This window comes from Micromesistius poutassou (genome assembly GCF_964030765.1).
Source record: "Micromesistius poutassou genome assembly, chromosome: 5".
Classification (NCBI taxonomy): Eukaryota; Metazoa; Chordata; class Actinopteri; order Gadiformes; family Gadidae; genus Micromesistius; species Micromesistius poutassou.
In genome coordinates, this window is record NC_140275.1 from 1,658,900 (window position 1) to 1,684,965 (window position 26,066).

At 47.9% G+C, this 26,066-nt stretch overlaps 3 protein-coding genes across 3 annotated transcripts in view; 1 reads left to right on the top strand and 2 right to left on the bottom strand.

The window, feature by feature from the left end:
* dock5 (dedicator of cytokinesis 5) overlaps positions 1-5,152 on the bottom strand; it is a gene marked incomplete at its 3' end in the record, with an annotated part of 27,060 nt that extends 21,908 nt beyond the window's left edge. Inside the window, exon 1 of the mRNA XM_084468892.1 lies at positions 5,016-5,152. Coding sequence (XP_084325018.1) covers positions 5,016-5,058 — 43 coding nt within the window. The 5' untranslated portion in view covers positions 5,059-5,152. The remainder of the gene's footprint in view (positions 1-5,015) is intronic.
* Positions 5,153-12,720: 7,568 nt separating this feature from the next.
* Positions 12,721-13,788, bottom strand: LOC311343933 (neurofilament light polypeptide-like; the record flags this gene model as incomplete). The annotated part of the gene is made up of 1 exon (XM_084468893.1): positions 12,721-13,788. One exon carries the CDS (start codon positions 13,786-13,788, stop codon positions 12,721-12,723), a length of 1,068 nt encoding a protein of 355 aa, XP_084325019.1.
* Positions 13,789-14,796: 1,008 nt separating this feature from the next.
* Positions 14,797-26,066, top strand: part of cabin1 (calcineurin binding protein 1) — a 40,891-nt gene continuing 29,621 nt past the window's right edge. The window contains 21 exon segments of the mRNA XM_084468894.1: positions 14,797-14,931; positions 15,513-15,570; positions 15,695-15,787; positions 15,889-16,002; positions 16,191-16,325; positions 16,436-16,616; positions 16,989-17,118; positions 17,221-17,370; positions 17,458-17,834; positions 18,162-18,333; positions 18,708-18,844; positions 19,386-19,603; positions 20,485-20,557; positions 20,667-20,854; positions 21,255-21,354; positions 21,357-21,412; positions 21,872-22,060; positions 22,476-22,715; positions 22,963-23,116; positions 23,688-23,803; positions 24,155-24,316. Of these exon segments, the coding sequence (XP_084325020.1) occupies positions 15,568-15,570; positions 15,695-15,787; positions 15,889-16,002; positions 16,191-16,325; positions 16,436-16,616; positions 16,989-17,118; positions 17,221-17,370; positions 17,458-17,834; positions 18,162-18,333; positions 18,708-18,844; positions 19,386-19,603; positions 20,485-20,557; positions 20,667-20,854; positions 21,255-21,354; positions 21,357-21,412; positions 21,872-22,060; positions 22,476-22,715; positions 22,963-23,116; positions 23,688-23,803; positions 24,155-24,316 (2,988 nt within the window). The 5' untranslated portion in view covers positions 14,797-14,931; positions 15,513-15,567.

Here is a 26,066-nt window from a genome sequence, read left to right on the forward strand (position 1 = left end):
ACACACACACCGTCAGACAGACACACACACCGTCAGACAGACACACACCGTCTGACAGACACACTGTCATGATGCAACGCACACAGAGCACAGGCAGCGGCTTCCACACCCCCCCCCCCCCCCCCCCCCCCCCGACCGCACGTTACCCGAGGTGTGTGTTCTGACTTGAGTGCGTTGCAGCACAGCACCGGGGGGAAGAAATTGCAGTGTGTGCAGTACAGTGCAAACCTGCGCGAGCAGCCCTGCCCCAACATGCACGGCGCTGGCTGCCAGAGGCTAGCTTCCACGGCACGCTCAAACTGGTTCAGCTTATCGCACCTCAAGTCTGAATAGCAAAATATGCACAGAAAAGATTGCGGAGCGAATTCTCCCTCTCCCTCTCCCTCTCCCTCCCTCTCCCTCTCTCTCCTCCCCCCCCCCACCCCCCCCCCCCCCCCCCCCCCCCAGTGGCTGCCTCTCTGTGCCTTCCTCGGTAAATGCAGTTTGGAGCGAGTACCATTTGAAGTCTATTGCCAAGCTTGCTCCGTCTTTTCGACTAACAAGCTCTTGGCTCTTTAAATATTAACGTATGGTCCTCGTAGCCCGCAGCGCTGTGTGGAATATCCTCGGTGGAGATCGATCTCACGGACAACTACCTGCCGAATCCCTCTCTACTACCCTGCACGTATGGGTGGATGAATCCAACAGCACTGAGTGCTCCTACATAAGACATGAAGAATCAAATGACCAGCAAACATGAAAAGATAAGTATTGTCGAATGTAATGTCAGTACCCTATACAACAACTCTTGAGACCCTTTTAAAAACGGTCTCTCTGGTGCTCCGGAAGCTCTGACATATGGAACCCACTTCACACACTCACACACAAATCAAAGCAGCAGCATGGGGGCTTTCTTCTTCTCGCTCCCTCTCACACATTTCCACTATTGACACAAGGGAAGAAACCCTAACGGGTACAGAATCCATCCACGCCCGTTGTGCCGCCAGAAGAAACAATGCCACCCTAAAACCATCGCCGGAGCGATGACATCGGCCCCTGGTTGGGGGCCAAAGGGGGTCCGGGACAATGGCCCATTCAGGGTTAGGGTGAGGGTTAGGCGGAGGGGCAGGGCGCCCGTGGGTGTCATTTGCCCGAGCGTGCGGCGATGACACTCCGTCACCACGGAGAGGAGAGAGGAATGGCCCCGCTCTGGTAGATCACAGGCCCCGGCGCCGTGGCCGTCGGGCCTGGCGGTGGAGCCGCAGGGCGGGTGATTTACCAGAGCGGAGTCCGGAAACATCCAGGAGGTATTGGCAGGCTTCAGCCGGCAGTGAGGCTGGGAGCGGGGCAGCGTGTTTGTGTGTTTGTGTGGGAGGATGTTGTTGTTGTGGTTGATGTGGCTGTGGTTAAACAAAGAAACCCACTTAATGAATTGAAACATTATTTTGATATAATTAACTGAGAGGGAGGGAATTAATCCTGGCATTATGGTTTGAGTGGTGCTATGTGAACACATACAAGTCATGCACGCATACAAGACACACACACACACACACACACACACACACACACACACACACACACACACACACACACACACACACACACACACACACACACACACACACACACACACACACACACACACACACACTTTGGATTTCCTTTGTAGTCATTTAAAAAGACAAATGATCCAAAGGGACACTAAATGTTTATTACACATCAGTAGTGCTTGGGTCATGGTTAGGCATCTGGCTGTGAGACAATCCTGCTATTTACAAAAACTTGTTAAAGACTAAAGACAATCAAAGGTAAGCTTTTTTGGCGGCTGCTCTGTACCATCCAGAGCATGAATCAAAAGGATGGTATATAGCCTACCATCTGGGATTGTTTTAAAAAAAAAATCTATAAAGACATTGACAAAGCTTGAACATAAATTGTGCCGAATCAGAACAAAGGGCGATATGTCTGCCATCCGGCCTGTTTGGGCACTTTATCATCTCCGTTATAAAAGCAGCAACAACAGACATCAATCTCAATTATTCCAAAATCCCAATTTCTGAATTTCTGAATTGGACAACAGAAACCCGTCATTTGCTTCATATGCTGTCATCAAGGGTTATCAAGGTCTGCTTTTAGCATGGAAAAAAAAAGAGATAAAAAGCATGACATTTCCTTCTAGGCCTGCAATCTGATTTAATGGGTGGGGGCCATTGACCCTCCGAGCTACAGGTCCAAGGCAGTGACCAATTACCATCAACTCACATTTCAGTCACGCTGAACCCGAAGGAAGCTGTGTCAGACTTTGAGGAAGTACAAACTATGAGTCTTCCCCAGATTGACTTTATGAGCTGACTTTGAGTATATTAATATACTTTTTGACAGGTTCATGAAAATACATTTGGTCAGTGTGTGGTGGACATTTGAAGTTCCGGTTGTAATTCACTTAAAAAAATGTATGCGTGGAATTAAATGTGAAGCAGCGTGAAAATCATTGGGTACATTCAAGTGTATAAAGGTTGGTTTTTGATCCAAATCTCCTCAGGCAGGTTGTTTCAAATCATTAAGCATATATCCAGGAAAAGCCTTTCTTTTTTAATCTGAGGACCAGACAAACGAATGGGATCAATGCAGATATCTTAAAACTGGTTCAGATCACAAGCCCCAAGATATCAATGTATCACCAAGGGACATCTTTTAACTTTAGCGTTTGTAGAAGAAAACATAATTAGAATGTCTTCTACTCTTTGTGGCAGATAGATAGAGATAGAAACACAAAGAGACAGATAGACATAGAGAGACACAGAGGGAGAAAAAGAGAGAGAGATGATCAAGTTCAAAAAGATGTGCAATAGATTTATCCTCAAACTAATGGATAAAGGGATGGATCAAGGTCAAAACACTGCTTACACTGAAAAGATATGACATGGAATTTGCAACTTTCAAATTAAATTTCACAGATTATATTGCCAGGGAGGGAGCTGGGACTGCTAAACTTTATATTCATTTTCATTAAGTACGATACACCAGAGAGCCACTTAGCCTGTAGAAATACCACACTGACGGAAGCCCCTTTCACACAGAGTTTCAGGTAAACTACTGGGCTAACATAGCAGGCAGCGTTCCTCCTGCTGTTCATGAGGAATAGCAATGCATCTCACTCTTTACAGTCACCGAGACGACTCACATGTGATTCATAACACTCTATATAGCCTAGGCCTGGGCAATAAAACAATAAATGATCGTGATAGACTTTTGATCAATATCAATAGAAAACATGTTAAATATATATCGATAAGAGACTGGACCACCGAATCTAGCAGCTGGGTTTGTTATACAAACACGGTTCCATACATATTTACAATATTGAGTGTTTTTCATTGTTGTGTCGACATTGGAGTATTTATCAATGAAGAACAGTGGAAGGTCATATTAAGTGTTAAACAGAAGTGTTTAAATCCAGCATGGTAATTCCTAGTCTTTTTAGGTCATTAAAATGATCAAATAATATCGATCAATATGACCTGAGTTCATATGAGTATGATATGAGTTATATCGTGATATGTCTTTCAGCCGTATCTCCCAGGCCTACCGGGGTTAAACACATGGATACAACTTCATGAGAGGAATCACAATGACACAATTGTGACAGGCAATGTGTCCAAAGACAACACAGAAGGATTTTTCTTCCGCTGTACTCAAGTATTTGCTACACATTTGCCACTCTGTTTCAACCCGTAACCATTGGGGCCAACTGGGATTTTGGTATGTCCTCAGTGGGATCAGTTAATAAGGACCAAAAAGCGGACAATGGCCTTTAGTGGAGATATGAATCATTCTGTTAATGGAGGTTCACCTGAAACACACGGTCTCTCGGCGTCCTAGTTTAAACCAGGGCAAACTACTGCAACTTTTCAAGGGGGGGGGTATTCTTTTTGAGTAGTGGCATGCGCATTTCTGAATTGCCTGCATAGTCTCGTAGTCAAGATAACATTCCCAGAATCTTAACATTTCCATTTTCAATCAAACGTGTAGGCTACCGCTACGTGCACCACTACTATAATCGTATTAAAACTGTTGTCACTACTGTAGTCCTATTAAGTTGAGTTTGAGGGATTAAAGCAAATTAGTGACAAACAAACCACATTTCACAAATAAATAACGAGCTGCAGGATGAATGGGATTAAGAGAGAGAGACTTCATGATCAGCAGCGAGCTGATGCCCCACCAGGCGAGGGAGGCTCCACTCTCAGCCTCCACAGTCATGGGGAATTTCAGCAGGAACAAAAAAAAGTTTGATCAAAACAAAATAATAAAGCTGCGCTGCTTCTGGTATTGAACAAGACAGAGTTGCTGTTTCGAAGCCTGGTGCCCGGTTCTAGACAAATTCCACTAGGTGGGAGGGGGGGGGGGGGGGTGGATCAAGTCCAAATGCATCGCCTGTTGTTTTACCGGCAGGTTAAAACGACAGCAATGTGTCCATGCTGTTGGAGTCGGTGTTATGTTTGCGTAATGACAGCATTATCTGAGGTTGAGTCGTGTCTGCCCGCGACCGGGTTATTTGCAATAACTGATTTACTTTGAGGGCGTGGGTGTCTACCTGTGTGTGTGTGTGTGTGTGTGTGTGTGTGTGTGTGTGTGTGTGTGTGTGTGTGTGTGTGTGTGTGTGTGTGTGTGTGTGTGTGTGTGTGTGTGTGTGTGTGTGTGTGTGTGTGTGTGTGTGTGTGTGTGTGTGTGTGTGTGTGTGTGTGTGTGCGCGCGCGCGCGTGCACACAGATCAAATGAGTTTGGAGAAACTTCATTTTCAGTGAAGTTGCACGAAAATAAAGCTCTCCATTCTTCAACGCTTTGTTTGTACGGGTAAAGCGTTACAGCAACATTACAGCAACACACCGTTGTGTTTGTCATTCCTGTCTTTAGCTGTGTTTGAAAACAAAGTGGCACAAAGTATCCCCTACGTTACCAGGATTCCCTTTCAAGTTGTAGCGCACAAAGTTGACACACTCTGGTAAAGCGAAGCGTTCAGAGGGACTCACCGACACCATATTTCTCTTTTTTCGTTGGTATCCAACGGGTCATGGCGTGTGAATACGGGCAAACCCAATAAATAAATAAATAAATAGGATTCCTCAGCTGGACGGGTGGGTCCACTTTTCTCGTCCCGGATTCTACAGTTCCGCCATCATGCAGCCTGGCGCAGGGGGAGGGGTGTGTGAGGGCAGGCCAGGCTCCCAGCCTCGGACTGGGATTGGTCTAGAGACAGTGTGGGGCAGGGATCTCCCATCGAGTACAGCACACCTCAATGTGATCCATGTGGGTTTATTCTGAGGGAGTGTACCATGAGAAGATAACGCGAGGACCGTGCGTAATGTTAAGAGGACGCACAGATTGTTGGCTAGTTATTTAGGCAACTGTAAAAACAATGTTGAACTTTTCAATCTGCTGATTCGATAGTAGTTTTACTGGGACTGTTTGTTTAAAATAAATTCAATGCAGTTTTTGGTTTAAACATAACTGCTGGGGGTTTGGTGTTCGTTCCACTGGGGGTTTAGTTGTTCAGGGTTGTGATTAACTTTTTGTGTATTTCTGCTCTGAACGGATGCCCCAAGGCCGTCTCGCCTGCTAATGTAACGCCAGAGAAAGGCTCCGTGCATCTGCATAAAGTGTGGATCCTTCTGATGGTCTTGTTATCTCTAACCTTATGTCTCCGCCGGGGCCCCATCATCTGTTTGGCTACACTGCTCAGCCAAATGGCCCTGTCAATATCGTTCAGCTGTCAGTTGCGTGCAACAAAGCTGGGTCTCCAATGAGGGCCATTGGAGTAAATAATATTGGTAAATATGTCGTTCTTAAATACCTCCGTGGTAAGTATAGGTCCTACAAGCAGTAGCCTACATTCGTGTGTGTGTGTGTATGTGTGTGTGTGTGTGTGTGTGTGTGTGTGTGTGTGTGTGTGTGTGTGTGTGTGCTGTTTGCCTTCGTGCGTGTGCGTGTTTGCGCGTGTGATCAATTACAAATCAATCATCAATTATTCTTCGATCATCAATATCTCGTTTATTTCATGTGGGATAATATAAATAATTAGTTCGATTACCGAAACGCAAAAAACAATAAATTATGAACACTGTAAAAAGGAATGCTATACTGCCACCCCCTGATTGGATTATGCAATGAACGTCATTGCTCTTCGTTGGAGGAACGTGACATGTCATTACCGCGGTTGTGTTGGAATCAACGAGGTGCACGGTGCACTCACGGTGCGTGCGTGTGATCGATGATGTATGAGGCCTATGCATGACGACATAGGCCTACTCGTATTTTCATTGGGCTCTCGGTAAGAGCTCCCCGTTCCACTTCCTAGTGCACATTCCTCTCACATTGTTCTAAAAGAGAAGTTTGATCCATCGTTGAGTGGAAAAAGGAACAGTAAAAGTATCAGTTGTCCATACGAGTTGGTTATGGATGCTCTAATGTCTGCGTTTTGACATGCAGAGAGGAAGGCCATTCTGCTCAAGCAGGACACCCATGTCCACTTCCTAAAATACTTAAAACAATATGAAATATGATGCATCATTTTGAAAAATCGCCTCTTAAACTCAACTATGTTCCATTTAAATACTGCCCTTCAACAGTACATTACATTTCAGCATTACAGGGAAAAAAACGAATGTCCAAAACTAAAACAATGGCTGAATCATTTTTGAAAGCAACAATAGCCACTTTGGATTCAGCACGGGTCAGAGGAGAAGTGTGTGAATGCTCGTTGTTCAACAGCTGTTCATAAGGTGATCATGAAAATAACTTTAAATAATAACTGTGGTAATTTCGGTAATTTACCAGTTGAGAAGGCAGACAAGCTGTAAATTATTTTTGGTGTGTTAAATTAATCGGGGGTTTAGCTGGTACTTTTCAAATGATCGCCCTCGGCACCCATTGTATATTCAGCAGCAGTGACACACCCACCCCCCCCCCCCCCCACACACACACACACACACACACACACACACATACAGACACACATACACACACACACACACACACACACACACACACACACACACACACACACACACACACGCACACACACACACATACACACACACATACATACAAACACACAATAAGGTATGATAATTGTAGCAGTTTCCGCAAAGTTTGACTAGACAACTCCAGGGCAAAGTCCCATAAGCCTACTTTTAAAGTGCTCAATAAAATGTCTCTCTTTAAAGAGATAGACAGTCAGAGAGAGAGACAGACAGAGAGCGAGAGAGAGGGAAAGCGAGAGAGCGACAGAGCGACAGAGAGAGAGCAAGAGAGAGAGAGAGAGAGAGAGAGAGAGAGAGAGGGATACAGATTAATAATAGCTAGCTACTTTGAACTGATGCCTTGGTGTCTCGGTTTTGCTTTTGCCACTTAATGACGGCTGACCGTTGCTCCATGGCCTTGGAGAACGAGCTGTTCATCAAAATGAAACGATCCCTTGACGGAAATAAAATACATTGTTTGCTTTATTCTGGTCGTAGACTTTCACATGCACTCATATACACACACACACACACACACACACACACACACACACACACACACACACACACACACACACACTCAAACACAGACATGCATCCATATATACACACTCTCACACACACACACACACACACACACACACACACATACATTCATTTCACAGTCATTTGAGTCTGATGTTAACTGTCCACCATTCTCACTGACAGGGTTTATAGTGTGATCCATTACGTGTACATGAACTTTTGTACCCTCCCCACACACACACACACACACACACACACACACACACACACACACACACACACACACACACACACACACACACACACACGCATACACACACACACACACACACACACACACACACACACAGGTTAATCTAAGAGTTAAGACTAATACTCGACAATATATGTGGTTTAGATCTCTATACAAGAAAGGCGATTTGTCTGGAATACAAAACGCTGGCATTAAATGAACAATGCCATCAGGTCTCAAACACCATTCCGTACAGACAGCAGAGGGCGCTGTAACTCTCTCTGCTAAACTGCGCTCAACTCAATGACTTGCTATGCAACAGCCGCAGATGCAGCAGGAAGAGCCATGGCAACGCTCCCTTAACAGGGAGGCACCTCCTTACTGCAGGAATCAACGTTCAGATCATCACATTTTGAGCCAGCTCTCCTTATTTCTATGCACTTGTCCTCTGCCTGTTTACCCTGCACTTGTGGGCTTACAACGTACGGCGCTGCTCTCGCAATCAGTTTTTTACCAGACAGAAAATCAATGCATTTGTACAGATATCGACTCAACCCCCTTAACTCAGCAACTTCCACCAACTTGATTATCTCATCAGAATAGGATCATGTTGACCAAGAAATGCATTATATCTGCCGTACATGCTTGTGTTGTGATACCCAGGAGCACAGTCGCTTCGCCTGACACCAGTTTATACTCTGAACTTCTTCAAAACCAGATGTTGAACTAGACTAGAACTACAACAAAGAAACAGGGCTCCCCTAAAACATTCTTGTTCTAGAGGACAACGAAGCAAAAGTCTGGATGTCCTAACATGAGAAGACACGGGCTGCCGCTGACGTTCCCATTTGTTTGTTGTGAGCGACTGCTGTTTTATGAAGGAGCTGCGCTGCCTGCTTTGCCTGTTGTCAGATTGAATCGTGTTTAGGGGGTACTGCTCTGCTCTACTGCTCCCGAGGACACAGAGACCGACCACTTCCGGCCGCCGTCCCCTCCTGCTCTGCCCGTGGCTGCGTCCCTCACCTTATGTAACTCGTATAAAACATGACAGACCAAGACGACCCCATGGTAAGCACGCCACACAGCATTACAGTGGCTCTGTAACGCTCCTAAGGCACCTCCGCCGTCACTACCCTACAACACCCCATTGTTAAAAATGCAACAGTACTGGCCACTATGGAGGACAGCCAAGGGGACTGGACTGGAACGTTCTTTAGGATTCTGGATGCTTTATGGACTCTGTTGAATCCACCTTCAGCCTGTAGAGGCTGGCTGAGTCAGCTTTCCCCCTGTCAAGGATATCAGCAATGCTTTAGTGTCTAAGACAGATCCCTGCTTTATCACACCGTCCCCCATAAAGTGACACTGTATCCTGGATGTAATGGTCCATTCAGGGGCAGTTTGGTGTTTCAAATTAAAAAAGAAACTCTTTAAAAATTATACTGGGTGTGCCTTTGGGTTGGCAATGCCTTTATCATTTCCAGCAAGAAGAGTGAGAGAGAGAGATAGAGAGAGAGAGAGAGAGAGAGAGAGAGAGAGAGAGAGAGAGAGAGAGAGAGTAAGAGAAAGAGTGAGAGAGAGAGTAAGAGAAAGATAAAGAAAGTGAGAGAAAGTGAGACAGAGAGAGAGAGAGAAAGTGTGTGTGTGTGTGTGTGTGTGTGTGTGAGAGAGAGAGAGAGAGAGAGAGAGAGAGAGGGAGGTGGAGGAGACAGTCTGCCTCAGGAAGAGGTCAATCGAGGACAGGACGGATGATAAAGTTGGCAGGGAGCAGCGTTGCATACATTTTTTATTTAGATTCTTCCAGCAGTTCAGCTCTAGACGCAGCTCTACTACGAATAAATATCCTGAACACATATGGGCAGACATTAGCATCACAACAGATGCACAATGGAAATTCGAAAGTGTACCTTTGGCAAGTGTTTGTGTCTGAGAGATTATTTGTGTCGGGGGGGGGGGGGTGGCGGCATTCATTTTCATATGCAAGCTATAGGGACCAACAGGGACAGTATCTCTGCGGTTGTCTGCAGGCACCCCCCCACACATATTTTTATCTACTTAGTGGATAAAAGCTGTCTGTCCTCAGCGAAGGTTTATTACAGAGATATTCTCAGTGTCTCCCCCCTGTCTCATTCTCTCTGTGCTGTTACTCTCTTTATGTTTTTTTTCTTCTTCATCTCTCTCCCTTCTTGTTTTCACCCTGAATCCCCCCCCTCGCACACACATGCACACATACACACACACACACACACACACACACACACACACACACACACACACACAAGCACGCATGCACTCGCACACACACACACACACACACACACACACACACACACACACACACACACACACACACACACACACACACACACACTCACCTCCTCACTCTGTCTGTCTCTCTCTCTCTTTCCCTCGCTCTCTCTCTCTCTCTCTCTCCACCTTTTCTTCCTCATCTCTCCCCTTCTCGTTTTCACCCTGAACACCCCCCTTACACACACACACACTCCCTGTCTCTTACTCTTTCTCCCTCTCTCCCTCTCCCTTACGCTCTCTCTCTCTCTCTCCCCTCCCTTTCTTCCTTGTCTTCCTTGCTCTAATGGAATTGCTCTCCCTTTCTGTCCTCAGTCAATTGACAACGGGCCAGTTGCTGCTCACTGCACCAGTTTCGCTGAGTCACACTGGGCTCAGGCGGACCTCTGATTTATGAGCCGGGATGTGAAGAGGGCTGAAGATGCAGGCAAAGCCCTCGTGTCAGCCCCCCACCCCCCCCCCCCCCCCCCCCCCGATCACACAGTGACTGCGAACAAAACGGGAGCAGAACCCTCTGACTTATGGGAGAAAGACACCACCATGAGCATTGTTCGTGCTGTACTACTACGTGATGTATAGGCTGAATGAAATAATGTTCATAATGGATAATGTGTTCGAGGAGAGTGTTGTGTCTCTGGATGGAAAAGTACTAAACTGTTGGGATTTTCTTTCAGTTTAGTGGTTGGAAATTGTACAAGTCAAGAATTACTTATCCTTGGCCTCATTTTTAAGTGTAGCACAGGGTGGTGTATTCTGGGTGGGTAAAACACCAGCCAACAACTTTTTGTCTGCCAACAACAGTACAAATGATTCACTTAAACTGAAAGGAAAAGTGTCTAGTCACTGCTCAGTGTTTTGCTGTATCTTTGATTGATTTGATGCAACCTTGCTTTTCAAAGCACAGATACAGAGATACAGAGATACAGAGACTGTTCATAAAAATGTTATGATGCCTTTATAGTTTGTATGCTATTGTTCATTGTGAACTAGATGCAATCACACTCCAACCAATATTGAGTTAATGTATTTATGGCTTTATTGCAGTTAAATCGCAGCATTGAATTGACAACCCCCATGGATGAGGATTTGAGATAAGGCGCTTTAAACATTGTAATCAATAAATAGGCATATTGTGGTGTCAGTAAAGCACACAGGTATTGGCAAACAAAATTCTACAATGCTTCCGAACATGTAACACATCCTGTCCTTCGTATGTTTCCGTTGATAAACATTAATTGCGTGATGTCTTTGCTCGTAGAGTATGCTTGCATGCGTCCATGCTCTGACTTTACTCATACTTTGTTTTAGGCTCTGTTCACCAAGTTATGGTCTTCTCGTTTGTAAGAGTCTATCATTTGAATTGACTTTATCAAAGATCTCTGTGTATTGAGCACAGAAAAAGACATCTCCACTCATGTAAGACTTATAGGCATTATTCGGAAACAATGTATCTAAACAATCTAAACTTTCTTTGTGTCATCTTGTGTCTTGGCCGGTGCCTCCTCTCCTTTGGGTTGTTTCTTCTCTCCCTCATCCTCTGCCTCCTTTTCTGCTGCTCCCTCCTCTTCTTCTGCACCCTCTGGAATGGATTAAGAGAAGAGTGTGTGTATTAGCTCTGCAAAAGGGAGATAACAGCACACCATGAAACATCATTATATTGTATAACATCGACGCACTGACCTGCTGCCTCTCCTTCGGCATCTCCCTCTCCAGCTTCCTCATCACCTTCTCCTTCCTCTTCGGGTCCTTCCTTGTCGCCTTCTCCTTCACCTTCTCCTTCTTCCTCAGCTTCTGCCTCCCCTTCTCCTCCTTCCTCTTCACCTTCTGCCTCGGCGTCTCCTTCACCCTCTTCACCTTCTGCCTCGGCGTCTCCTTCACCCTCTTCCGCCGCTTCTCCTTCCTCTTCCTCAGCGTCTTCTTCTTTCTCTTCCTGATCCTTTTCTGACTCTGCCTCCTCTTCACCTTGAGCTTCTTCTACTTCCTCTTCTGCGTCTCCTTCTGCTTCTTCTACCTCGGCCTGCTCCTCCTCTTCCTCCTCCTCTTCCTGATGCTCCTCTTGAGTGGCTTCAGCCTGCTGGGCGTGGCTGGCTGAGATGATCTCCTCCTTGACGAGTGCTGATCCCAGGCGATAGCTGTGGAGGTAGGGGGTGGCGGAGCTCAGCTGGCTCTGCATCTGATACTGGGGGTAGCCAGAGGACATGGAGGAGTACATGCTCTGGGAGTAATGGGACATGGACGGTCCAACACTCAGGCGGTTTTCTTCCCCTTCAAGCAGTTTCCTAGAAAGATAAAACAAGAGAAATGTGTATGAGTGATAAATACTGAATTCCCTCATGGGATTGCCTATATACTGCTTCAACAGTGAATTTAATTATCTTTCCGGTAAACAGCTGACCTGTATGCGGCAATCTCAATATCCAAAGCCATCTTAACGTTCAGGAGGTCCTGGTATTCTTTCAAGTAACGAGCCATGTCATTCTTGTTCTGCCTCAACTCATCCTCCAGTTGAACAATTGAGAGCTGCAGAAGAAGAATGCAGCAATACAGCAGAATAATAAACAGTTACTAATAAACTATTGAAAAGAGGAAATCCACTGCTATTATTTTAAGTTATTCAAGTGCAAATCAAAGCCAAATGTGTTTCTATTAATCTCAAACCTGCAGTTCTGTGATCTCGGTGCTCTGGTTGTCCTGTACTTCCTGCAGCTGGCCCTCCAGAGCCTGGTTCATCTCACGGCAGGCGTCAATCTCCAGCTCCCTGGCTTTGATCTGTTGGCGGTACTGCTGGACCTCGTCCTTGGCGGTGCGGGCGTGGTTCGTGTTGCGGGCTGAGTCCACCGTCATCACGTTCATCTTGGTGCAGAACCACTCCTCGGCCGACTGGAGGTTGCGCTGGGCCAGCTTCTCGTACTGGACGCGGATGTCCCGCAGGGAGGCGGAGAGGTCGGGTTTGATCACCTCCATCTCCACCGACACCTGGGCGCTGTACTGCACCTGGGACTGCAGCTCTGAGATCTCGCTCTCGTGCAGGCGCTTCAGGAAGGCCAACTCGTCCAGCAGGGTCCCGACCCTCTTCTCCAGCTCCGCCTGGGCCAGGCCGGCCTCGTCCGAGCCCTTCCTGGCATCCATGAGCCGGCCCTCGGCGTCCTCCCTGGCGATCACCTCCTGCTCGTAGCGGCCCTGCAGGTTGCCCAGCACGTCGTCCATCTGGTCCCGGTGGTTCTGCGCGGCCTGCTTCTCCTGGCTGGCCTCCTCCACCGCGGCCCTGAGCTGCCGCAGCTCCTGCTCGTACAGACCGGCCAGGTTGGAGGGCTCCGCGTGCCTCTGCCTCAGCACCAGCAGCTCTGTCTCCAGAAGCTTCTTCTGCTGCTCCAGCTCGTGCACCCGCTCGATGAAGCTGGCGAAGCGGTCGTTGAGGTCCTGCAGCTGGGCTTTCTCCTCGGTCCTCAGGGTCTTGAAGTCGGTGCTGACCTGTGCCGCCTGGCTGATGCTCAGCTCGGCGGCCGAGGAGGAGGAGTACATGGGAGCGGAGTACTGGGTCCGGCTGTGAGAGGGGTACACCCGGCGGGCGGACGAGCCGTAGGTGGGTGCTGCGGCGTGGCTGGAGTACATGGTCCTGGATCCGATCCCCCCGCCGCTGCCTCCGTATCCGCTGCTGCGGACCACCGTTTTCCTCTTGTAGGAGGAAGGCATGTAGGAGTCATAGCCAAAGGAACTCATGGCTGCTTTGAGTGGAAGGCAGTAGCCAGGACGAGTGTACCGTGAAAGCGACGTCCCTGCAGCTTTTATAGGGGCCGGTAATGACTGTGACGCAGACTCCAGAACCCCACCCCATAGGAGAATCTTTCCTTTTTTTCTGCAGGCATGCTGACTGAGGGAATCGATAATGATGTTACCGACCAGCCAGTCTCAGCATGGAGGGAGGCGGGGAGAATGCACTGCAATGGACAGGGTCAATGAGGACAACACGCTGTTGTATAGACAGCTTCGGGAGGGTTGTTATCATGATGCGACCGCTGTGGTTTAAGGCTTTGTGGAGTTGGCAGATGAATTCGGTGTGAAGAGGATAAGTCAGGAAGTCACAATACGACTACATATTTGATATTTTTCTTCATGATTTGACATTATTTTTGTGTATTCTTCTGGTGCTGCAGAATGCATTTGATTGAAGGCTGGGGACCTGACTCTGCAGAATAACAAAGACCTTGCAGTTATTATCATTGTTTTACCGGTTATTAACCATTCCATATTTCAATAAAGGTGTGCCCCCCTAGTGGCTGTCTGTCCACACTTGTGTGGACACCGCAGGATGGACAGACAACATTGTACTTATCTATGAAGTAACTTTGACAGTGAATGTGCACATCTAATTTGAAACGGATTGGTGCAAAGTGTGGCAGTATATACAGAAAAAATATCCTGTTTCAAACCTATTAGGCTCTGGTCATACAATGTGCGTTGAAAAAAAATCACTACAAATTATACTATTATTAAGAATCACAATCTATTGATAAGGTAAACTGCCTGTGTTTCATATTGTATGGGATGGTTCCAATGCTGGGTGCAAGGTGTGTAGTTTCCCCGCCCCCAAAACATCACACTGCCTCATTGGACAAAAAAAAGCGGTCGCGACACGATCAACCAATAGGACGACGGGTTGCTAAACCAAGGCGTGGCCAAGCGGACACGCTGCGGCTGTGATGCTGTGACGTAGAATACTAACGCTCACAACAACAAAGGATGGCTCGGTAAAGTTTACACCTTTCATTTGGGCCCATTCCGCCGTATTATCACGTCGGTATCCGCAGTTTGCTCCACAATCAGAGTCGCACTGAGCCCATGCAGCGACCGTGGAGGTGACAGGTAAGACCTTCAGGCTCAGCGGGGATGCTCACCGCTCACCGGGGGAGGCTAACGTTAGCTGTGTCGGCCTAGATCGCTAACCGGGCTATCAGAGATTAAGTCGAAGTATTACATTGTTAATGGCCAAGTGGTCAAGCCTATCTTTGCTGAGATTCTGCAGGGATCATAGCGGCTGCTCCCACACAACCATGCAACTATAGGACTATATAACAACCTATGCTGCAGGGGTCTGCAGCTGCAATTGTATGTGTGATCGTCCCTAATGCATAGTCAATAACTTAAAAGTGTCATCGTTTTGGCGCTATTCAAGATCATGTCAGCACTGGGATGTAACCAGCGTTATGTGGCACACTGACACTTCCCTGAATACAATCCAAAAGCGGAGCATAAGGAGGACACGGAGGAAAGACAGTGACAGCCAAAGAGTCCAGAGTCGGCGAAACTGACGCTGGGTCTGCTGTTCACCTTTTATTTTCTGGCTGACTGGTGTTGATCAACGCTGCTGTTTCCATGTTGCAACACTGCCACGCCCTACTCCAAAATATTCATTCATTCATTCATTGTCTCCTATGTTTCTTCAGCATGAATGAAAAGCCACTGCAGTTAGAGTTGGAAGCTCATTGTCACTGATACAAAATGGTAAGATCATTTACTCAGCTATTCTGCTTGATTTTAAGCATTCAGCAATTCCGCAATGGCAAACCTACAAAATGCTCCTTTATGTGCTTATCTGTCATTCCCCCCCACCCCATCCGTTTTCCAGATTCGAATAGCAGCATTAAATGCAGCCTCAACAGCTGCTGATGAGTCACAAGACCCCCAGAGAAGTCGCAAGAGTCAAACGAAGGAGGCACAGGTATAAACTGAGAGAGTTTGTGCCACTCAGTCAATTACTTTGGTGCTAAATACGACTTCCATGAAACCCAAGTGAATCTCTTTTTGTTACGTTCTCTGCAGGAAGCCGAGGCTTTTGCTTTGTACCACAAAGCTTTAGATCTTCAGAAGCACGACAAGTTTGACGAGTCTGCCAAAGCCTACCATGAGCTCCTCAAGACGCCGTTACTTAAAGAGGTATTATTACTTCCTGTTCTGGTGCACTTCTGATAATAGGAAATAAAAATAGATGTATGAGACTGTCCCTAGCGTCTGCAGGAGCAAAGTGCCGTCATAGATCATTCTCTCTTCATTGTGTGCCTCTGCTAAGTTTAGTTCAAGGTTATCTTAGTTTAATATGAAACCGTTAACTGTGAATATTTCAGGCCAAGCCCTCGGAGGACCAGCGGGTTGGGACCAAGCATCCTGGGTTGATGCTGAAGTACTCCACCTTCAAAAACCTGGCCAGCTTGACTGCTTTGCGGGACGATCTGGAGACGGCTATGGAGTTTTACCTGGAGGTATAATATATATATTTATATTTAAATACAACCTTTATCAGTCTGGTCAAACAAAACTCCCGGGGTTGAGAGTAATCCCCGTCTCTCTGGCTTTCGCTGCCCTCTTCCAGGCGGTGATGCTGGACTCCACCGACGTCAACATGTGGTACAAGATCGGGCAGGTGGCCGTGCAGCTGGTGCGAATCCCCCTGGCGCGCCATGCCTTCGAGGAGGGCCTTCACTGCAACCCTGACCACTGGCCCTGCCTGGACAACCTCATCACCATCCTGTACACGCTCAGCGACTACACCTGTGAGTCTGGTTGAACCCACGCGTCTTTTAACGGGAAAATGTTGGAAAAAAAATCAAGGACGCTGTGTGACAGTGTATTGGGGTTTTATTGATAACGTTATTGATGACACTTGTTCCGCATTGACTACACATACTGTATGTCCAGTTCATTTAAGCTACGAGCCAGTCAATAGCAATGTTACACAATGCAACTGTAATCGTTCAATCAAAGAAAAGTAAGGTTACATTTTGACAATACTATAACTCCATATGCAGCCATTCCTTTACTTTTAACTAAATAACCTTTTCTTGTTTAAAGTGTACAAATGTATCCCAACCCAAATGCCAATGTTTTCTGTTTCCATGTTTGTATGTGTGTCTGTATGGTTGCAGATTGTCTGTATTTCATCTCCAAAGCGCTGGAGAAGGATCACTGCTACACTAAAGGCTTGGTGCTGAAGGAGAAGATCTTTGAGGAGCAGCCCTGTCTGAAGAGGGACACCATGCAGATGTTCACCAAATGGTGACAAGCATGCAATGTTTTTCTTTTTAATGTTCCTCTTCTTCTTTCAAAATACAATATTTCTATTGAGCTTACTGTTGTCTGGACCTTGTTTGTGTGTAGCGACATGTCTGTCCACTACGTGTCGGTGGAAGAGGAGGAGAGCCTCTCTCTGGTGCAGGAGGCGCTGGAGCTACGGAAGCGTAGACAGGCTCTGTCGTACCAGGAGCCGAAGCCTGACTTGCTCCTCATCCAGCCTATAAACTGCTTCTCGTGAGTCCCCCTCCATATGAACCCAACAGCCCTCTAGTGTCATTGCCAGATTGTCCAGTTTCGAATACATTGTTGATCTGTTTTCAGGTGGAAGAATCTGGGCGAGTGCTTGCTTGCGATGTACCGACACCAGACCACCTGCGAGCCGCCGCAGCCCAGCCTCGGTCGCAGGGTCGACCTGTCGGAGTACCGCGACCCCGACTGCCTCCAGAAGCGGCCCCGGCCCAGCAGCCCCGTGGCCCCCGGCCAGAGCACCGTGCCCAGCAGCCCCAGCTCCTCCCTGCCCCCCGTCGCCCTCCCGGAGACCCCCACCGCGCCCCAGCCGGCCCTGGCCTCGCCGGTGCTTGCCCCTCCGGCCCCGTCTGCCCTGGCAGCGGTACCGCCCTGCTCTGTACCGGAGCCGACCCCAAGCCACGCCACTGTGGAGGTCACCACCACCGCCGCCGTGGCCACCACCCCTCCAGGTTGGTATTTGTATTAAACTCACACTGCAGATGCATACAAATGCTTACTGACATACAGGACTACATTTACATTCAGCGCATTAAGCAGACGCTTTTATCCAAAGCTTATGATAAGTACATTTGTCAGAAGAAAGAGAAACAATATATGTCTGTCGGTACAGCAAGGATGTTCATAGAACCAAGTTGTCTAACAATTGCTCGGTTAACCCATTTTCCCGTAAACAACAAAGATAGCTAGGATAAGATGCAACACAAGTACTATTTTTAAGTGCAAGGATGTACCATGCGTCCTTCAAACCACCACATGCTGTATGCTGACAACCACAGCCATGGAGCCCTCCCTGGCGGACAAGGCCAAGAAAGCGCCCAAGAGGAAGCGCACCATCGAGGACAACGGCGAGACGGCCAAGCGGCGCTCGGCGCGCGTCCGCAACACCAAGTGCAAGAAGGAGGAGAAGATCGACTTCCAGGAGCTGCTCTTCAAGTACCTGCCCTCCAGGTAGGGGCCCGGTCGCGGAGTTATGTGTAGGGCTGGGCTCAAATAATCTATTTCCTGATTAAAATTGATCTTCCGTTGAACTTTCTGATATATCGATGGAACATCAATATTTTTATTAATGCCCCAGGTTGGGGCATTACAATTTACAGCATTAGTTACATAAGAATCGATTTCATAGCCAAGCAAAATTGGTATTGCAACTGAAACATCCCTAACCAAATTGATATTGATATTGAATCAAATCAATTCGAATCGAAGATTAAATCAATTCCGGACTATGTGAATCGGAATCGTTTTGGAGAAGCAGTGGCGATGCCCAGCCCTAGCTACGTGTCTGGTCCTCACCACCACGGCCTCTCTGGTCCATCCCCCAGACTCCGCAAGTTCGACCCCGAGGACGACGACGAGAGCCTGAGCAACACGGAGACCCAGAGCGACGCGCAGGCCGACGCCCAGCTTCTCCACGGCAACGGCCTGTCAACGGCGGATCTCATCGAGTACATGGAATCCGGTATGCGGTCGGTCAACAGCAGCAAGGATGCATTTCCAAATTGTTTTTATTTAATTTGAAATGCAGTATCGGTTATCAGCGAGTACGCAAGTCTATGCGACGATCCGATCTAGCTCATTTACTACAAAGGACATCACAAACACGTTGCATTGCACTGCATTCTTTTATGGTCAGAGGTGAAGAGTTGGAATGGGAAACGTGTCCTCTCAGAAATATCTGCGTTCGAGCTACCAAGTCTAACTAGAAGAATTCAAATGTTTTATTATAATGATCAATTTATAAATGTAAATGATCTAGTTCTGAAAAAAAAAAAATTTGTGGACAGTAAGTGAACCGATTGTACACTGCTGTCATCGTAAGAGAACCCTTCAATAAGAACAAGTGCTATTAGTAGTTACAACGCTAGATGCTGTATCGGTATAGCCTCGGTATCGGCCGATACTCAAATTCAGGTATCGGGAAGGAAAACGTGGTATCGGAACATCTGTAACCCTAATTCCGTCCCTTCTAATCCATTAAACATGACTCTGGTCCCATCCAGAGCAAGAGGATGTCCACAAGTTCCTCCTCGCCAGCATGAGCAACGGGGGGGTGCTGGACCTGATGCTGCGCTACCTGAAGGCGGTGGGGCAGAAGTACCTGGAGGCCTGGCCCCGCGGGCTGGCCGCCGTGGTGCTGGAGGTCCACCACACCTGGAGGAGGCACAGCGGGGGGCTGCCCAACCCGCTGCTCCGGGACTGCAGCAACCAGCACATCCGGGTATGAAGCGCTTGTGTTACTTGGGATTAATGGGAATGTCAAGTGGATTTCCTTTGTGTAGCCCTTAAGCGTGGAACACACTGGCCCAATCGTTGGCCATCTGAAACGTTTGGGGAGACTCGGATGAGTTTGGAAACAAATCGGTTTGGTGTGTTCAGCTGGGTTCAGCTAGTTAGCAGTAGTATTCGCAGTGTGTTCAAATGCAACTTTTCTGCCGGGTCAGATGAGACACAACCGTGTGTGGGCCCCTTGAATCAGTCTTACGTGGCATTACAGGCCGAATATTGATGACACCCCCTTAACCATAGCCCCCAAAAGGGCAAGAGAAAACGCTTACCTTACAGGGATGGTAAGCAGTGCAATAGGTGCTGTAATTGCGTGGTATCCACAAACATTAATCAAATAATATAGGCAAGCCTTTTCCTGAGTATGAGGTTCTGGCCGGTGGACCCATAGGAGCTAATCTAAAGTGTAGAGGAAGTTTTTAAAGTTTGGACTTGAATTCCTCAGCAGAGGCAGCTTCCCTGATTACAGGCGGCAGACTATTCCACAGACAGGGAGCTGGATAGGAGAACGCTCGGTTTTCCGCTGATTTCTTTTTAACGTTTGGTATTGAAAGAAGGAGGCCAGAAGTTGGCGGTGGTTCATGCAGGTTTTATGGGTAAGCTGCAGTATGCCGCAGTGTCGTCTCTCATCTCGTCAGTGTTGTCAAGGCTGTAACAAAAAGTTTAAGTAAATTAATATCTTTGGTGTCTCAATTATTTTTTTGCAGTGTGTGATTCTTCCTTTCCCAGAAATGTACCTCCTATTCATTTTTAATAATAATAATAATAATGATAATAATAATTATCAGTGATTTTTTTCCGAATGTCTGTATGCAGGAAATGTTGGAGATGAGCTTAGCTGGCATGGAACTACAACTGGAGCAATGGTCCCACAGCAAAGGGAAGACCGGTATGTTGGGTCGCGTTGACTCTGGAAAATCACCATTTCGGAAAGTGGAAAACTACTGTTGTTGTGGTTGTTTTTGTAATAAAGTCTTCCCTCTGCGCGTCCCGCTCAGTGTCTCCACGGTGGAACGGCACAGGGCCGAGCGGCGAGCCGGGAGACGCAGAGTTCCCCGGTCCGCACTTCCAGAAGGATCTGTTTGTGCTCGCCCTGGGCGCCTCACAGATGGATTTGTTTGGCGACGCCTGGTTTGACGCCATGGTGCGCGTCCACTGGCTTAAAGCGCGCTTCCTGGCCCTTCAGGTAAGCGATCCTGTTTGTTTGGGGCAAGGGGGATTTACATTTATAATCCATCATTATAATGATACATTCGTATTCTCGTAGTGAAGCGTCCATGCTTCCATGTTTTTCCTGACATGGTAGCTCGAACGCACACAGGTCGGAGATTTGCGTTTCCCGTTCCGACTTTCCACCTCTGACCGTTAACGAACGCAGCATAACACCGTAGTGTGTGTGATGCTCTCTGCCTGTGTAGTAAATGAGCTATTCATGTGATGTTCATATTCATATTCATATTCATGTTCATGTTCATATTCATCGGATCGGAGATAGACTTGCATACTCGCCGTTACTGCATTTTAAGCTGTATCAGAGGTACATGGCGACACCGGTATCGGTATCTAAACGAGTTGTGACCCTGCAGGGGGACATGGAGCAGGGCCTGGAGAGCTACGACGTGTGTACGGGTCTGCTGCAGGGCAAAGCCAAGAGCCCCGAGGGGACGCACTACACCATCACCCTGCGCACTACACCATCACCCTGCCCAACCTGCGCTCCGACGCAGTCATCTCTGTGGAGGAGGTGGGTGTCGTAAAAAAAAAAAAAAAGACTGCAGAAGTTTTTAATTGCACCCCTTAAAACAGTTTGTAACTTTAATCTACGTCGTTACAGTCTTGGCATATTTAAGACACTAAATACATTTTATGGACTTAATACTAATCTTGATGACGGGGTGGCATATGGCTCAGGAGGAAGAGCAAGTGTCAAGGTGTCCCTGAGCGAGACACCTCACCCTAACTGCTCCCGACCAGCTTTTTGTCGCCTTGCATGGTGGACTCCGCCGTCGGTGTGTGAAAGTGTGCATGAATGGGTGAATGTTAGGCAATATTGTACAGCGCATTGAGTGGCCACTGGTTACAAATGCTCTGTATCAATGCAGTCCATTTACCATTTGATGATGTAGACAAGATCGGACTCTCATCATGGCCTCTGTCTCACCTCCTCCTCCTCCTCCTCCTCCTCCTCCTGCCTTGTGGTCAGATCGAGAAGCGGCTGAAGTCTCTGGAGCGCTGTCAGTCTCTGGAGGAGATCCAGCGACTCTTCGAGTCCGGCGACTACGACTCGGTGGTGCGCCTGCTGCAGCCCACCCTGCAGTACGGCAGCCGGGGGAAGACCCTGGAGCTGCTCAGCTCCGCCCCGGAGAGGCCCGTGCAGCTGCTGCTGCTCAAGGTTGGGACTTATTGTATGGTGTATGTCCTGGCACTTAATGTACGCACTTATTGTATGTTGTACATCCTGGCACTTAATGTACACACTTATTGTATGTTGTACGTCCTGGCACTTAATGTACGCACTTATTGTATGTTGTACGTCCTGGCACTTTAAACACGTTAAACTAGTAATTGTTAGTGACTGCACTTGGTTCTATGAACATCCTTACTGTACCGACGGCGATACATTGTTGTTTCTTCTTTCTTTCTTCTGACAAATGTACGTGAGTAAGTAAGTCGCTTTGGATAAAAGCTGAATGTAGATATCGGGACTGGCCGGTGGGACGTGACCCTCACAAGCTCTGTTGTTTCACGTGAGTGTGTGACATCCCTCTCTCTCTCTCTCTCTCCCTTGCTCTCCCGCCGGGTGGCAGGACTCCCTGCTGAAGAGCCGGGACTTCCAGCAGTGTCTGCTGTGTGCGGAGCTGTCCCTCAGCGAGGCCCTGCAGCAGCTGGCCGCCGCCGACACCTCGCCGGCCGCCAGGGAGGAGTGGCTGGCCGTCATCACCCAGCTGCTGGCCGCCATCGAGGTCTGCTTCGCCGAGGAGTCCGCACTCCTGGCCAACGTGCCGCGCTCCTCCAGCATGGCGCGCCTCGCCAACAACCTCATTCAGGTAAGGATGTCACACACACACTCAGTCGCACACACACTCAGTCACACACACACTCAGTCACACACACACTCAGTCACACACACACACCCACTCAGTTACACACACACACAACATCATTTGTCAGGATGTTTCAGAATCCTAGGCGATAAGAGTCATGATTCTTCCACGATTCAATCGTATTCCTTCTTAAAGCCAGACATAACCAGAGTAGCTACCACATGACTGATTGTTCCTGCTGGTGGTGCAGCTCATCGACCTCAGCATGAACATCCCAGAGGACCCCAAGGAGCCGTTCTTCTCCTCGGTTCTGCCCTGGATCCTCCTGCACCGCATCATCAAGCACGAGGAGGCCGCCTTCCACTGCATGCTGAGGAAGCACGTCCCCCTGGGGGACGAGGAAGGTCCGTCTGGCCCCCTGGCTCTCTGTCCTTCTCTGTGACTGTGTGTGTGTCGCTGTCTCTGCATCTCTCCGTCTCTCTGTGTTCCTCTTCTCTTCTGTCATTGTCTGATGGTCATGGGTGCTCTGTCTGTGTCTGGCTCTCTGTCCTTCTCTGTAGCTCTCTGTGTCTGTCTCTGCCTGTCTCCGTCTCTCTGTGATCCTCTTTCTCTCTGTGTCTCTTCTCTCATTGTCTCTGTCTGATGGTCATGGGGTCTCCCTCTGTTCTCTCTCTGTGTGTCTCCGTTCTCTGTGTGCGTCTCTGTCTCTGTCTGATGGTCTCTGCCTGCATGATGGTAGGCTGCTAACATGTTTGCTTTGTCTTTCTTCTGTGTGTCTCTTTGACTTCTCTCATTGTCTCTTTCTGATGGTCACTGGTACCATCAGAAGGTGGTCACTGGTAACACGTGGCTCCCTCCGCTCTCTATGTGTGTCTATCTGTGTCTCATTGTCTCTGTCTCTGTCTGACGGTAAAACATGACAGACATGGTAACACCATGGTAACACGGTGGCCCCCTCTGCTCTCTCTCCACCAGACGAGTCGGACACGCCCATGCTGCCGTCGTCTCTGATGCTGCTGAGCACGGCCCACGAGTACCTGGGCCGCCGCTCCGGCTGCTGCAACTCGGACGGCGCGCTGCTCAAGTTCTTTGTGAGTGCAAACCCTGAACCTGAACCCCGAATGTATGAATGATGGAGGCTATAGTAGGTCAGGTGTAAATGGAGTGTGTAAGAACTTTAAGCCTGTGTTTTTTTTGCTGCTGTTTTGAAATGAGAGATCCGCTAGGTTTGGATGTAAATGTGAACAGGATGGGAGTAGGAGTTGTAGTTTCTGTAGTAGGAGTAGTAGTTTATTTATTTTGTTTATTAAAAATGCTGCAAAAAGTAGGATCCTTTTAGAGCAATTTGGGTGGCATTACCTTTTATTCCAATTAATGAAACGTGCCGTTGTATGACTTGAGTAACATTGACTGAGTGTTTGTGGTGTGGGTGTTTGATCCAGGTCAGCGTTTTGGAGAAGGAGCTTGTTGCGTCATCGAAGGACGACTCCCATCCCTACAAAGAGGAGCTGGAGATGGCCCTGGAGCAGTGCTTCTTCTGTCTCTATGGTTACCCCAGCAAGAAGAGCAAGGCCCGCTACCTGGAGGACCACTCCTCTCCACAGGTACTCACTCACACACTCACACACACTCACTCACGCATGCCAAGGTATTACAACCATTCAAAAGTCTGGAATTCTTAAGGGTCATTTTAAGGCGTTTAACCTCTTCCTCCCAAAACGGCCCATATGGAGCTGATATGCATGCTGTCAATATAATGGTAACACGGTATAGATTTATAGAAACAACATATTTATTTTCACATCACATGCTGGGAGAGCAGCATCTTTTTGAAGATGCGATTAATGCAATGGCTGTTGAAATAAGTTACTCGGTCCATTAATTCGGAAACAAATTGGGGTGAAATCCATGTACACACTTTCACATTGGGCGAGCACGCAGGCTTCATCCTGAATGAGCTGCCGCCGCCACCGCCGCCGCGGGCGTCTCTTCATTAGACCCGACTGAGTGACCTCCACCAGCCAGCCTTCAACAGGCGGAGCAGCCTAATGCTGGCACTAATGACCCCTCATAACATGGGCTTCTTCTGCGTTTGATGCACATTAGACTTCTACCAGTCAATGTGGATCTTCTATTTAAAGTCTTTGAACGCCCCCCAGTGGACACACTTTAATGAAGGTATAGGCAGTGCAGTACTAGTGGACCACTGCATGCAACATAAAGGAAAATGGACCACTGGTAATGAATGAACAACAAGAAGAACCTTAAATGAACACGCATTCAATTGACATTGATCTCTGTAAACATGGATCCATACGTTGCTTTCTGAGAACTAAAGGGAGAAAAAGTCACGATCGAAGAGGAAATGATGTCCAGCCCACAGTTGATAACTGAATTGAGCCTGGATTAAACCCAGTGTTTTCCCATACATAGACCAATGTGTGGCGCAGCGCCACAGATTCAACAACGAGCGCCACAAATTGATTCCCAACCCCCCCCCCCCCGTCAACAACTCCGCCAGCCCATAATCCCGTACCAACCCTCCCCGCCCCTCCCCCATCAACAATCCCGTCCGCCCGCAACCCAACTCCCCCCCGATAAGATTCTACAGAGTCTCACTGCAGCCAAAAACCAAAAGTTGCCAACCCTGCAGGGGGTTTTAGGCATGGGGGGCATTACAGGGGGGGGCGGCACGAGCACACAAGAAAGAAAATGATCTGCGCATTATCTATGCTATTATTGATCATACCCCCAACCCCCTCCCCCCCCCCCCCCCCGCCAACAACTGCGTCAGCCCGTAATCCCCCCACGGAGGGGGGCTTGCCTGGGGCGTAATTCAATGTAGAACCGCTACTGGCACCACACATTGCTACCTGGTCTGTGGGAAACACTGAATCCCTCAATATAGCCTTTCCGTCAGTATAGTGAATGCACAGCGGCGAATGATAGAGAGATCAGCCATGGAAGGGTGTGGTCTGACTTTAGTTATCGTTGATCGGGTGCAGAAGATTAGGAATAACTGGCTTTGAAAATCGTTATCAAAACGTAATGTTGTGTCTCACTCACTCAGCCCAGAACACTCCTGATCAGACACGCCTTGCCACAGTGTTCTTTGGCTGTGACTGCTGAAGCCACTTAACTTAAAGTAGTGCTTTTTTGTAATCTTTCTTATGCAAGCGTCGCTGCATTCCAACATACTGTCAGTGATGTGATGCAGATGTTTTAATCAGAGGGCTTGGTTAAAAACGCGTTAAGCCAGCCAAAAAAAGTGATTAAGAAACGAAGCCCACTCGTTTCTTAATCAAGCCCACAAGGTTTCCTGAAGTGTGTAATAGTTACACACTAATTTGTCCA